The sequence below is a fragment of the Achroia grisella genome, unplaced genomic scaffold (assembly GCF_030625045.1).
Source record: "Achroia grisella isolate CSIRO2021 unplaced genomic scaffold, CSIRO_AGI_Agris_v1 utg558, whole genome shotgun sequence".
NCBI classification, from domain to species: Eukaryota; Metazoa; Arthropoda; class Insecta; order Lepidoptera; family Pyralidae; genus Achroia; species Achroia grisella.
The window spans coordinates 1,442,353-1,457,858 of NW_026712938.1; the positions used below are offsets into that span (position 1 = coordinate 1,442,353).

A 15,506-nucleotide genomic window follows, 5' to 3' on the forward strand; every position below is an offset into this window, starting at 1 on the left:
CCTCAGACTTTACACCATTTATTTCGACAACTTGCATTCTATTATTTAGATAGGATTTCATCATGCTTTGTGCTTCATATCTAATACCGTAATGTTCAAGTTTGAGCAAAAGTGTTTCATGTTCAACGCAATCAAATGCTTTTGAAAGATCACAAAATACACCGACTGCATCCTGAGACCTCTCCCAAGAATCAAATATATATTTAATGAGAGCTACACCGGCATCAGTAGTTGATTTACCGGCCGTGAAACCAAATTGTCGACTGTGAAGCAGTTTATTTACTTTAAAGTGTTGCAGCATTTGATTGAGCATAATTTTTTCAAACACTTTACTCAATACTGGTAAGATAGATATAGGCCTATAATTACCTACCACAGTTTTTTCTCCTGACTTAAAGAGTGTATATATTTTGTTGGTTCCGTTTATCTTTTAAAGGAAAGGAAAAGGGAACCATGTCTATACAGCTATGCTGTTTGTGCAAATTGACATTTACGTTTCGTGACTTTGACGTACTATTCCACCTATAGAAAATTAAAAAGTATTTTGTTTTAATACATATTATTTATTTATTCCTATTTTTATTATAACGTTTTCTTTACTTTCACATGTGTAAATTTACTAAGCAGAATAGTATGTTTTAGTGCAGTATGTTGTTTCCAAAATGTCTACTATAGAAATTATATTCTAATACATAATTACAATATTGTACAATATTGGGTCGTTTAAATTTGAACACTATATCAATATTATTGATGCCTTGGTGGCACACAAATCAAAAGACAATGGTAAGTAAAATTATATTCAACTTTAAGAATAGGTTTTTTTATGGCTTACTAGTGTCCTTTGTTGTCAATAACATTGGGTTGGTGGGAAGATCTGTTACTAAAATCAGTACAATAGGTTTTGAACTTAAATTTACCTAATCTATTTTAAATATACATTTCAATACTTTAGAATTAGGAAAATAAAGAAGGAAAAAAATATAGTAGACTAAATAAATGGCATTTGGAATTTAGAATAACATGCCTAATTAAAACATGATTGTAAGACTGTATAGTGAATGAATTAAATGGCTTGTGAAGTCTTCATGAACTGTAATATGTGAGCCTCACCACAAGCAACACAATGTAACCATGATTCATGTATATAATGTTGTTAGTATCAATCAGATGATCTATCACCTAGTTTATCATCACAATCATAAAAGAATTCAGAATGTCACGTCTACATTCTATTGTAGAAATATGTTGATCAAATTAACACAAAGTCTGTAAACAGAAAAAATATAGATACTCTAAATCTAAGTGACATGTAATTTTTTTATGAGCACCATGTTGGTTGACTGGTAACAAGGCTTTATATGAAATATATCCAGTTTATGGGTGTCATGTCTAAAATGACATTAACTGAAAACTCATTGTTTTTAATAACTATATATATATTTGTATAAATTGAATTTGTTTATTTTGTGTTTGAAATATTATATTAAATTCCATGTATTCTATTTATGCATTCTATATCCATTTTAGAATAGTAAAATTTTGAATACCATAGTTAATGCTATTGACAATAAAGAAGACGTTAAAAAAAGAATTGAAAATGGGAGACAATATCTTCAAGAATTGCAAAACTCTGTGCAAAATTCACAAAATCGTTTTGGAGGAAAATCAGAACTAGCTACTGAAGATGATATAAGGTAAAATTAATTTTTCAATATTTGCTACATATTTTAATTCTATAATTGATATTTCAGAAAGAGAAATTAAAATTTCTATTATTGTTATATTTCAATCCATAAAGGTGAAAACCTTAGTGTTACTTTTTCTGTCATTGTGCTAGTCCCTCTTAATACAATATACATATAAGATGAATTAATTCACATATAGCATTATGTGAATTAATTCATCTTATTTGTATCAAAATTAATTGACATTAACTAAGAATAAGTGTAATATATTGTCTTTTTACAGAATATCACTTCTGTGTGATAAGTGGGAAAGAGTGCTTAGTCATGGAATAAGAACTAATTTATCGAACTCTGCCATTCAAAATTTAGTCACAGCCGGATTAAATTTCACATTTAATATTGTTAATATTGGTAAGTGAATATATGATACTTATACCTTGTATAGTATTTTTTTTCTTTTCTAGCCTTAATTAGCCCTTCCAGCTATAATCAGATTCTGTGGTGTTATGGACAGTAGGAGATAAGGCATATCCAGTGAGGTGCCATCTTATTTAATTTTTTCAGAAGCATAGCATGCTTGCTAGACAAGCTTTTTTTGTATTTTTTTAGTTTAGATGAACTGTTATTTATATTCAGTAGCATACAAAAATATTCTATATGTGTATTTGGATAACTAACTAAAAAAACTATTTCCTAAGTCTTTAAGTCTACTTGCAATAAGAGTACAACTGTATGTAGTCAGATAGTTACGCCGCACTAAAGTATACAACATGACATATGGAGTTATGTTTTTATTTTTAGAGAAAATTAATATCACTAGTTATTAATGGTAATTACATATACTTTGAGATTAATGTTATAGCCTAATTTTCTGCTAATGTAAAAGAAATCAATATATTATAAAAACATTATTAAACTGTAAAAAATAATGCAAAAACTACATTAAAATAAAATTTAATAAAATGAGTATCTTTCATTTTCAGGAAATTCGTTATGGAGCTACACCTGTCTGCATCTGACAAAACATGAAAAAGAAAGATTTAAAATTCTAAATAACATTAACACCCCACTTGGATACTTTAGAGCCTTTCTTCGAGCTTCCTTAAATGAAAGATCACTAAACAGGTAACATATAATATACATATTTTCATAAAATTCTTGTACCTTGCAGAGTTTTAATCAAATTCTTTTTTTTTTTTTATTGCAATTGGCTTACCAAGCCATTAACAGATTGGTTGCAGTTATGGTATTCTGAAACCGTTGCAAAATCTCTATGTTGGAATTCTTTGCTGATCCCCATGATGCCTTATGTCCAGATTGGCTTTATTATGGTTTTATAAATGCGTATCTTGTTTTCCATGGTTTCAGGTTTGTGAGCCGTGCATTCAATTCATCGCGTTTTTTTTTTATGTGTGTTTTCCACGTTTGCTTCCTATCAAGATGTATGCCCAAATAAATTGCCGAGTCTTGATGGGGTAAAATGTCATCTCCAAGTTTAATCGGTGGGCAGTTGTCTCATCTCAGGGTAAAGGTGACATGTACTGATTTGCTGGAGCTCACTTTAATGCGCCACTTTTCCATCCATTCATGTACCTTATTCAGGTGACTCTGTAAAACCATGGACTCATGGAGCAGCTTTTAATTGGAAGAGATAATTGGGAGTCAGCCTTAAGATAGTCAAGTATCTTTTTTTCGGCTTCTTAATCACTGCCATTTGGAGTAAAGACAGGTGTTGTGAAACTTGTGGAGCCATTTTGCTACTTTTAACCATTTTCCAGAGTGAGTATTCGTTTTTACCTTGGGGATTCAGGTTAGCCAATTTATGCTGTAGGGTCTCTTTCTCAATCTTTTTAAGGTATTTTTTTAGGTCTGCAGCTGCTTTATTAAACGCTCTTTTGTCTTGGCTATGTCGACTACAATGCCACACCCTTCTAAGTCGTCTTTTTTCCAGGGTTTTATATTCCTGGTTATATTCTTACCACCATGTTCTAATGTGGTAGCTGGTGTGCTTTTCCATGCTGCTATTTGTATTAGGTTTGTTAATGTCATTGCGTAACCCTCTATGTCATCTTCCGTTTTAAGTGGTACTTTCATGTCGAGGTTTTCGTTTAGGTAGCCTCTGAATGCCTTCCAATCAGTTCTTTTAGTGTTAGTTAGCGCTCCTTAACTGGTCTTTCATAATGGTGGTACTTATTGTGGCAATTACAGGCGTGTGATCTGAGCTACTGTCAAGACAACTCTCCACCTTTAAATAGTTGCTTGATAATCCTTTTTACACAAAGAAGTCCAGAAGATCGGGTATTTTTTGTGGGTCTGTTGGCCAGTATGTGGGTTCACCTGTGCTTAGTACATGTAGATTATTTTTATCTATACTTTTTTTCATTTCCCAGCCCCTAGGTCCGGTCAGTCGTGATCCCCAGTGAACGTCTTTGGCGTTCCATTCGCCTCCACATAAAAACCTATCTCCAAGTGTTTTGAAGTAGTTAGTGAATGCTTCTTCTTTTAATTTATGTTTTGGTGGACAGTATACAGCTGATATAGCCATAGATCCTCTTTTATCCTGTAGCATTATTGTAGTTGCTTGTATTTGTTCCGTTTTATACTCCTGAAGGATATCGTGCTTGATGTGCTTCTTAATAATTATGGCTGTGCCCGCATGAGCTGTTCCATCGGGGTGGGATGTCGAATATATGCTATAATTTTTTAACCTTAGGTTGTGATTTGGTATTAAGTGTGCTTCAGATACAAGGAGTATATCAACATTCTCGTATTCCAATAGAGTTGTGCGTGACCAGCCCGTTTGTGTTCCAGGTTACTAATTTCAGAGTAGCCATCTCAATTAACAAGTTTGTTGATAACTGTTGTGAGAAGATTCATCATTGTTGACATTTGTTCTAATAGTTTATCTATTTAAGCTTGTTGTGTGAGTAGTATTTCTAAATTATTGTTATGTGTTGCGGGTGCATTATGCATTTCATCAATCGAATTCTGAATCAAATTTTTTAATTAGCTTCTATTGAATGTTTTATATTAAAATTTTACTTTGTGTAAGACTTGCTGTGGATAGGCACTTGTGATAATTGGTATAATAATAGGTTATATTTTATTATTTTGTGTTAAGATTGGAATGTATATACTAAAAATTACAGAAATTTCTGGCCCACAAGCCATAAATAAATTAGTCACCTTTACCTGTGACCATCTTTGAATTTGAATTTATATATTGGAGATAAAAAATAGTCGGCTGACTGCAATGTGGTGAGATAAATAAATAACTAAATAAGCCTGGACAATTAACACAGCGTCGAGACAACTGATTTAATTACTTAGATATCTTTTTTATAAATACATATATAATATACATAGAAAACACCCAGACCGGCACAAACAACTCATGAATACAAATTTTGTACCGTGTGAGAAATCGAACCCATGAGCATCTGAAGTCAAATGGTAAACCGCTAGCCCACCGAGGTTATCGACAAGATACCCGTCAGGTGAAGGTATTAGGTATAATAGAGACAATTTGCCTATTAATATCGAAATAATAATAGACTTTATACACCGTAAGCTTTAAAAGTCTTTGACAGGGAGGAAATTATTGGCAAAAAACGCCTCTGGCTCGGGGACTACAGCTGCAATAGATAGAGTGAATACTATATTAAAAGGGTTAAAACGGCTGAAATTTAAATGACTTAACTTATGTACACATGTACATACAGACTTCTTTTGCAAAAAATATTTTATATCTGACCACAGACAAGGCCTCGTTTACGATTTTATTATACGTATAACACTTCATTTCTGGTAACAGATATCTTCAAAGCTGGATATCTCATGGGTTAGTCATGGAATATTACGAAGATGGAGCATTGGTTAGAGACCCGGAGTCATCAAGTCTACTTCCTAAAATTGCAGCTGGTAATTTTATTATTTTAAATATTTATTTGAGTGAAAATAATATATTAATTTGATATCCAGACAGATTTCATTGTGTGGTGTTTTTCAACAGATCTTTGCATATGATGGTTTTGATATTTTGGCAAAAATACCAATTTATTAAATATTATTGTTAACAGGTCTATCCACAGTTTTGTTCGCATTATCTATAGACAGAGCCGAATTAAACGACACACAGCAAGCCAATCAAATTAAAACAGAACTTGTTATACCATTGCCGACTCCCGTTAAATCTAGCAATTTAAAAAAGAAACCATTACGACAAGTCATATCTTTCGATAAAAATGAACAGAAAAATAGTTTAAAAGAAATCCAAGAACCACTAGAGTCCACAGTGCCTGGGTTTGATTCAAGTTGGAGTAGTGCTCCAGCCACTTGTTTAAATTCACCAGATCCCAAAATGATACCACAAATAGCATGTAGTAGTGAACCAACCAGTTCAGAATATAAAAGCAGTATAAGACACTTTTTTCCAGACAGTGTTAAAGGTATAGATAGCCCATCACAAATACTTTCCAAGTTGTCAGAATGTGCGAAAGAAATATTTACATCTTCTAACAGTATTGATACAAATAATGCAATTAAAGATGATCTGTCAGAGTTGAGTATTAATAATTTGAAAATATCTGAAAGTGACAGTGAAGAGGTGGCAGGTAGCATTAATGGTAGCACGTCGTGTTTAGAGCTTTGTTTCACTGAGGACGAAAGTGTACCTGATGATAAAATATTGAATGCTATGTTGGAACGAAAGGAAAAGGAATATTTGAATATGCAATTAAGGTGCAGCCAGATAGAAATATCTAGTAAAGATAAGATTAACAAACTGGAGAAAGTCGTCTTGGACTTGAGCAAGTAAGTAGTAAGTGAGGTTTACATTTATTCATGACGTTATACCAATGGATACTATTTTTAAAAGATACCAGTTTTAATTTAATATGTTTGCCTTTTCTCTCACTTTTTATTTTGATATCGATGTTTTTTCTGCTCCGTCTAGATAGACAGAAATATTAATTGTATAAAGAGACTTTTTGGTGAAGGGCAGACTTGAATTCATTATCTATTGTATGTAAACTACCTAAGGCATATGAATAAATATGAATTGGGTATAATCTATATATATATCTATATATATATAGATATCTAATAATATTGTTTTAATTATTTTTAGAGAAAATGACAGGTTAAAAGATCAACTGCGCCATTATATGTCAGCTGTAGAACTTGGCAAAGCTTTAAAAACAGGTGAAAATGATAATGAAGAAGTTTTTCAATATGAGAAAAAATTGGTCCAAGTATGTCCTTTTTTAGAAATTTTACTTAAATATTTAAAAAATATTAGAAGGTAGTAATAATATTATTAGTTACTAGCGTTATAGAAAAATTTAAAAACATTTTTAGCCTAATCCATTTCTAGTAGATTGTTACAGTCCATATTGGTAATCGTTAATATAAATGAAGTATAGTTTTTACTCAAAGAACCTTAATCTTATCTATTTATACTGGTTAGCAGTTTTTCTATAAGCTGTGTTGCAGTTTGACAAACGATATAATGTAGTTAAATAACAGATACCAATAACGGTCATCGGTAGTTATAATAAATATCGATTGCCAGAAGTTCAATGAGATGGTATAAAACTTTTTACCAGCCGTTTATTTTTATGCAGGTTGCGGAAATGCACGCTGAACTCATGGAATTTAATCAGTATCTACAACGGAGAGTACAAGAACTCGAGAGCACGTCCTGTGAAATTTTAGATTACCCGGAATCGAATGTGAAGGTGCACATTCCCAGTGCGTTTCTTGTTGGAAAAAAGACCCATTCGTACCATGTATATCAGGTATATAAATATTGTCATTGATTAATTCGATAGACAAATTAATTGAACTTAGAACTCGAAATTATATAATAAAGTACAAAAGACACTACAAATTATGTTTGTAATAATATTAGTTTTATGCTTAACATACTTACAATATTTAAAAAATGTAATTTAATATTACATGGTTGAATTTTATTCTATTCCTAGAAATAATAGAGTCACATTAACTAAGTACCTACCTAATGTAAATCGTTATAGCTTTATGATCGCCATTATCATTTTATCTGAAAAAGAGTATAGCATAATATGCTAGCTTTCTATACGAAGAGATTGACAATACATACCAAATATTTTTTTATATAAATGTTGTTTATTCTTTTTCATACAATAATACCATTATGTAGGTATATAATAATAAATAGTAAATTATCATTTTAGATATTCCTAAAGATTGGTCAAGACGAGTGGAATGTGTATCATAGATACGCAAAATTTCACGAGCTTCACACTCAATTGAAAAAATGTCATCCTGATATTGCAACCTATAAATTTCCGCCAAAGAAAACTCTACGAAAACGAGTAAGTCTTCCTGGGAAGTCACATAATTACATGTACTAATTTTAGGAGAAATGTACAGCTTGATGTGTGTACTCCTTGACAAATGCATTATTATTATTATTAAATGTATAATGTAAATATCGCGGTTTCTGTAAATTAACCTTTTAAAAAACTGTTGCCGTTTCAGTCAGAGGGATCACTAATTTGCTTTAATATGGAAATACCTATTTATGCATTCATATAAATTATAGTATGCAATGTATATTTATTTTTAAAGATCTAATATTTCAGTTTACTTGCTTTGATTGTGACTAACACTACGCCCTATAGTAGGAAAAGCTGACAATTTGTTAATACTTTATGTAATGTTATAGTGGGAAATATATATAATATATATCATACATGTTGTTCATGGCATAGGATGCCCGGGTAGTGGAGCAGCGACGAGTGTCACTGCAGGCGTATCTGCGGCACGTGGTACTGGTGTTGCCCGAGCTGCGGCACTGCACTACACGCGCTCATCTCATCACTTTACTGCCCTTTTTCGGGTATGTCTATTCAACTCAATACTCTATATTTGTTTTTGTGTTTAGGACGACGCATCGCAAATATTGACGTAAGTGATCTCAATTTTTGTTGGCAGTTACTTTACTTTAGTGATGTTCTATATCCCCTAATAATGACTAAAATCGGTTTTCTTCGTGCTCTGAACATGGTGTTATTATACAAATAATTTATTATTAAAATTCTTTGGACTGATCGATTATTATTATCATTAAAATAGAGTTAAAGCTAGCACTGAGCCTAGATATTGGATGTCGAAACATATTTTATTATTTTTAATTTTCCCATTAAAGTGTTGCATTATTTTCTACTATAACATATTATTATGTTCCCAGTACTTCTTCTACTGCGAGAGAGAATGGACTCAATCACACGCTAAATCGTCAGCAGTCTATTGATTCCATTTACGATGGAGTATGATAACCCGCGTCAGAATTATTCTGTTATTATTACATAATTAACATAAGTGACTATCATCCCTGCTGCGAAAGGGATAATTCACTGGTAAAAGCAAATATATTTGCAAATAAATCAAGAACACATGATTGGGATGCTTACAGACTAAAAAAGAATAGGAGAACTACTTACTTATTCTTTATCGGCGTCCCACCACACATAAATTGTTTACGTTACATTAAAAATATAATATGTAGGTACTGTAAATGTGTATAAAATGAGTAAATAAGGACCAGTTACACTAAAATACCAATGCAAACGCAAAATAATGGCTCCCAGAATTATCTTAAGAGTTTTATATCAATCGGTAGAGTACGATTTCATATAATAGTTTACGTTATACCACAGATAACATAATATTACATACAGATACCCCATCCCATACAAGAAAATGGTTCCTTCCTAACTCGGGCTATTCTTCGGGCTATTTTATTTCGCCACCGTAGCCGCTAGATGTCGCTAGATCTGAAGCAGTTCGGATTACTAGTGGGTGCTTAGTAACAAAGCATGAAAATAGATGGCAGTGAATTCAGTCTACATGACATCTGTTTTGCAAAGATATGTATATAATAGATATGTAGGTAACTGTATCGTGTACCTCATTAGGGACGATTCAAGATTCAATGTAAATGTGTAGGTATAATATCGTTAGCCGACACTCTGCAGATATGGCTTATGTGCCAATGTATATACCTATTGTGTTATGGTTTATTTTACATTCCATGCCTATTTTTTTTGATATGTTGTAACGCGTCTGCGCTATACGTATAGCCTGATTTTGATACATTTATACTCGTACGTATCAAAATCGGGCTATACGATTTTTTATTTCAATCATTATATGTATGAGACTGATTTTAGCTACAATTAATTTACTGGTATATACCTCATGTATTCTACGATGTACCCCTCTTTTACCTAATAAGAATTCCGCTATATCTTATATATAAATTTTGTATCACAGTGTTAGTTGCCATATTTCTCCCACATTTTGATGAAATTTGATATGTATACTTCCCAGGTCTGAGGTAGGGTTGTTATTTATTTTTTATACCCCTAAGTCATAGGGGTGGCCTACCCCGAATAAATATTTTTTTGTATTATGGACAATTTTTTATTTATTTATAATGTTACATTGAAAATACATACACGCCTAAATTTTCACCCGTCTTTCACCAACCCCTATTTTTAATAGCGATATTCTTACAAATATTATAAATGCTAAAGTAACTCAGTCTGTCTGTTTGTCTCGCTTTCACGCCAAAACTACTGAACTGATTTAATTGAAATTTGGTAGACAGATAATGTAGACCCTGAGAAAGGCTACTTTTTAATGCGAAAAAGTATTGAAAGGGGAAATGAAAGGCTATATGAGGATATCGTAATTTTTAAAGTCAGATCTTGTAAGATTAAGTGAACAGGGTCGGTCTAGGTTTTTCATTATTAGAAATGTGTAACGGGGTAACACGTTATTTAGTGCGAAATTGTGTATATTACAATAAAATTTAACGAGAAAATATTATAATGATATCACTGGGACACTCATTGCCTTACTACTATATCGTCCGTTAGGAGCGAACTTTCTGGAAACACGAGAGGCGCTATCCTATTGGTCGGTCGGCGCGGTTACCGCGCGTAGATGAGTAGATGAAGTACTTAGACGAGTCTCACGGCGCCGCAGCGTAAGTACTTACTATACATACGTAGTATACATATGGGTATTACAAATGTTTTTATTACTAGTAATATTACTCTGTTATCTAAGCAAGTAATGTGTGCTTATTTTGAACTTGATAACATTCTGAATTACTCGTATATCTTTCAATATCTTTAGCGGTATAAACCAGGTTATGTACTACTACTACTAGTCTGGTTAGTGAGGGATAAAGTTGATGAACAAAAATAAAACAATATTCGTATTAAAAATATATTCATCTAATATTTTTGGCATTATTTTTAAGTTTCTTCCAAATATAAGGGGTCTGACATGGGGTGTTATGTACCTACATTAAAAAATACTTTTTGAAATGTATGAAAGAAACGTATTGTATGAAATTTTTGAAATGTGTGAAATGTATGCACCTACATTAAAAGATAATTTTTGAAATGTATGAAAGAAATGTATTGTATGAAATTTTTGAAATGTATGAAATGTAAGGACCTACATTAAAAGATAATTTTTGACATGTATGAAATGTATGAAAGAAATGTATGTACCTACATAAAAAGTTCATTTTTGAAATGTATGAAATGTATGAAAGAAATGTATGTACCTACATTAAAATATAATTTTTGAAATGTATGAGATGTATGAAAACAATGTATGTACCTACATAAAAAGTTCATTTTTGAAATGTATGAAATGTATGAAAGAAATGTATGTACCTACATAAAAAGTTCATTTTTGAAATGTATGAAATGTATGAAAGAAATGTATGTACATTAAAATATAATTTTTGAAATGTATGAGATGTATGAAAACAATGTATGTACCTACATAAAAAGTTCATTTTTGAAATGTATGAAATGTATGAAATAAATGTATGTACCTACATTAAAAGATATTTTTGACATGTATGAAATGTATGAAAGAAATGTATGTACCTACATTAAAAGATAATTTTTGACATGTATGAAATGTATGAAAGAAATGTTTGTACCTACATTAAAATATAATTTTTGAAATGTATGCACCGTACAATAACAATACACGTTAAACATCATACCACAGAGTCATACGCAAGTTAAAAACAAACTGCTATGATATTAATGAGAAAGGAAAATAAACTTTATGGTATTCGAGTTAGGGTCGATTTCTCTCTTTTTTTTAAACTATTTTAATCTTACCAGTTGCCAGTATTCGAAGACAGCTACGATTCGTACTCGATATTTTAAATTATTATGTAATCGATTTTTCAGTACAAATGTAAATAACCAACGACACTAATAATGTACTACTATATTCCGTTCTTTGAAACGGAATACTGCTATACTTAATACAAAATAATGAAAATTTACTGTTCACAACGACTCATTAAAAGCATCATCGAATAATGCGCTGTAATAAAATCCTGTTATCGATTATTAAAAAAAATCGATAATACATGTATTTATTTTTAATATGACAACACTTCATACATAAGTATTATTGGAAATAGTATTATTTGCTTGTTCGGCTATTTTTAATTTATAAACTTTTTTTATATGTTTAATTTACAATAATAATGTATTAAGTGCTTATTATTGGAAAATATAAAAAAGACATTTAATTAGGCCGATACAAATGACAACAATGCCATCTATGAAAGCATTTTGAAAACATTGAGCCCCGTATTAGCACTGATTAAAGTGTAATTAAGTACTGGAAAATAACAAAATGAGTAAATATATGAAAATTACTTTTCTAAACGCATTATTTCATTTTAACATGTATATATATTTTTTTAAAAATGGATTAAACTATTTTGAAAACACAGTTTTGTTTTTTAAAACGTTTGCAAAACTATGAAGAATTCCATCGATACCAATCACGCCATCTATATGCAACTTTTAGCAATAATAATGGCTATTTCCTCATTGAGTGCCACTGGTTATACCTACGTAGTCATATGTAGTTTACGTTCTTTGAATCTGTCCCAATTTGTCAAACATACATTGTTAATAGAAGTAGAATAGAATTTGTTTTATGATTATCTTTTCCGATGTGTACATAACTTTTTATACAACTAGAATTAATAACTAAACGATGCAGTGATGCTGTGTGTGTATATGTACATACGCACTGCTCACAAACGTCATAACATACACTGTGATGCCTAGTTTTATTAACGTCCGCAAAATTATTGCAATAATATTGAAACAAAAATTATGTAGAAACATCATAGTTATATCTTATAAATATATAAAGTATTTGTATAGTTACTGTAATCAAATTAAAATAAATTATATATTTTGATGGATTGTTAAATGTAATCTTTAAGTACATAATTTATATGTGTGGACTATAAATATTATTATTATTGTAAGTTTTTCTAAGAGTAAGCGTATATCTGTACAATATATAAACAACGACATCTCTGTGTAAAAGTAGTATTTGTAATTTTGTTATTTAGGCAGTAAGTAGATATTATTATGCATATGAATCTGCTTTAGTTTTGTTTATTTTAATGCCTCACATAAACTGTGATATGAGTTTTAATTGAATATATTTGTATTTGTAACGTAAACAGCCGCATTTCAACAATAAGGAATAGGTCAATAAAAGTAAAATATTGTGATCAATTAAAACAATAGAGGAGACAAGCATGTCGTGGGTGTATGAAATCTGTTGGACCTATGATTCACTCTCATCATACATTAAATATCAATGAAATAGCTGTCTATTTTAATTTAAATCAAGTAAATAAACAAATAATTAAATTTAGTCAAAATGTACAAAAGCTTTCAATCATCCTTCGGCTAATGTAGTTTAAAAAGTACATGAAACATTTGTATTAAATTTTCCCGATTGATTTTGTGCCCTATAGAAAATAATTGGTTTTATGCAAATTAAGTGATAAAGGTATATATGTACAACACGTTTGAATTTACTCTCATATCAGGATGGCCTTATATTAAGAACAGAATATCAATATTTTCTGGACAATTAACATTCTCTGGGCAGAATGGACTTCTTTGACTTTAACTGATAAAGATCAGGTCATAATTTGTGTCTAGACTATTCCGTATTTTTTAATTACCAATATTTATAAGGCAATAAAATTTAAAATACAATATCCCCAAGCATTAAGCTGCTGTAGGAAGTCGAGTGTGCCTGGACAGTGCTGTCTTTACTTCAATGCAGTAAAATGATATATGTCATAATATTATAATTTTATTATACAAGATATAAATGCAAATTCGAAATTACTGTAACAACTGACAGGCTTATTGGATGTTATTACGAATAATTGGTCGAGTGAACGATGGTCGTTGATTCAATATCCAAACAAAATAATTATTTGTATTCATGCATGCTGGTTAAGATAAGACGGATACTTTACCTGTCTTAAGAAATTAAGCATTTCTGTCAGTTGTCTAGTACATGATAAGTTCGGGATTAGAGGGCGCTGTGACATGACCAGACCAGAGTTATTTATATATATATATATATACTAGCTGTTCCCGCGACTTCGTCCGCATAGAATTTAACTTTATTTTTCAAAAATAAAAGTAACCTAAGTTACTCCTTATTACATCAGACAAATATTGTAAAAATATATATTTTGGTGTATGTACCGTAAATATATTCATATGCATGTAGAAAAAAAAACGGTTATTTCAATATTACAAACAGTATGTACATATATATATATATATACACATACATATACATTTCATGCCAATTTTTAAATACTTATACTGCATTGAATTGAAAGTAAGGAAAATTTTAAAATATGATCTGTAGTACCATAATGTATTATTTATTCTTAGATCAAGTTTATTTAGAATTATAACCTTCCAATAATGTACCAAAAATTATAAATAAAAGACATTATTTCTCTAATATTTTTTCACTGTATATGAATCAACCCATTCATTGATGTAGAACATTTTAGTCAAGCTTTATGTATACAAGTAAAGGTTTTTTTATTTTGTATTAAATAGTTTAGGAATAGTGATCCCAATTTTCGTGCCTAGTAAATACATACTCACAATGTTACCTATGCTGATAAGGTCTAATCTAAGGAGCACTTTTCAAAATAGTAGAGTACATCATACATATTATTATGCTACATCTTAGATTATTGTACTATGATACTATTTAAAACGCATTTTCTAAGTAACGTCATCAAATAAAACCTTTTATTATATATAAAGCTTAATTGAAATATTGTTGTTGTTGCAACAACGCCATGTTACAGATTTTGGAACATTGGACTAACGAACGAAAAGTCCATTTGTTAATAAAATTTACAGATAAAACTATTTTAACTAACCCTGTATTAATCAGGTATGGTTTGAAATAAAAACACTATCTAGCAAATTAAATTCATAATTTTATTTTTATAATAAATAAAAATGAAGAAAACACTCTTTTTGAGAATTTTCCATATATTAAATACATCATACAAAAGATGTCAATACAAACTAAATCACTTGGTGCAAAGGCAAGCCTGCCGGTTTGGGGTTCACTTGACTACCGAGTAAGGGTCGCAATGCGTACCTCCGGTTCGAGTTATCTATGCAACAGGCGAGTGGAAACCGAGGATAGCCTCAAATTTACTTACATTTTAACAAAACAACTTAAATAAACACAAAGACACGATTGCTTTCCTCATGGAATGCGTCTTTGTAAACTCTAATTTTGAGTGAAAAAATATATATATATGCATTTGATCATGATTAAAAATTAATGTAAATAGAGGTATGTAAAAAAGCGCATTACACTTCTTAAGTAAAAATTGAGATAATTTAGTTT

The 15,506-nt window shown here is 30.6% G+C and overlaps 1 protein-coding gene across 1 annotated transcript; it reads left to right on the top strand.

The window, feature by feature from the left end:
• Positions 1-1,038: 1,038 nt before the first annotated feature.
• Positions 1,039-9,384, top strand: LOC131848532 (sorting nexin-29-like). Its single transcript, XM_059198429.1, has 11 exons — positions 1,039-1,044; positions 1,531-1,697; positions 1,972-2,099; positions 2,672-2,813; positions 5,503-5,609; positions 5,768-6,500; positions 6,817-6,940; positions 7,313-7,486; positions 7,907-8,047; positions 8,447-8,574; positions 8,926-9,384. Exons 1-11 carry the CDS (start codon positions 1,039-1,041, stop codon positions 9,008-9,010), a joined length of 1,935 nt encoding a protein of 644 aa, XP_059054412.1. The 3' UTR covers positions 9,011-9,384.
• Positions 9,385-15,506: the final 6,122 nt, after the last annotated feature.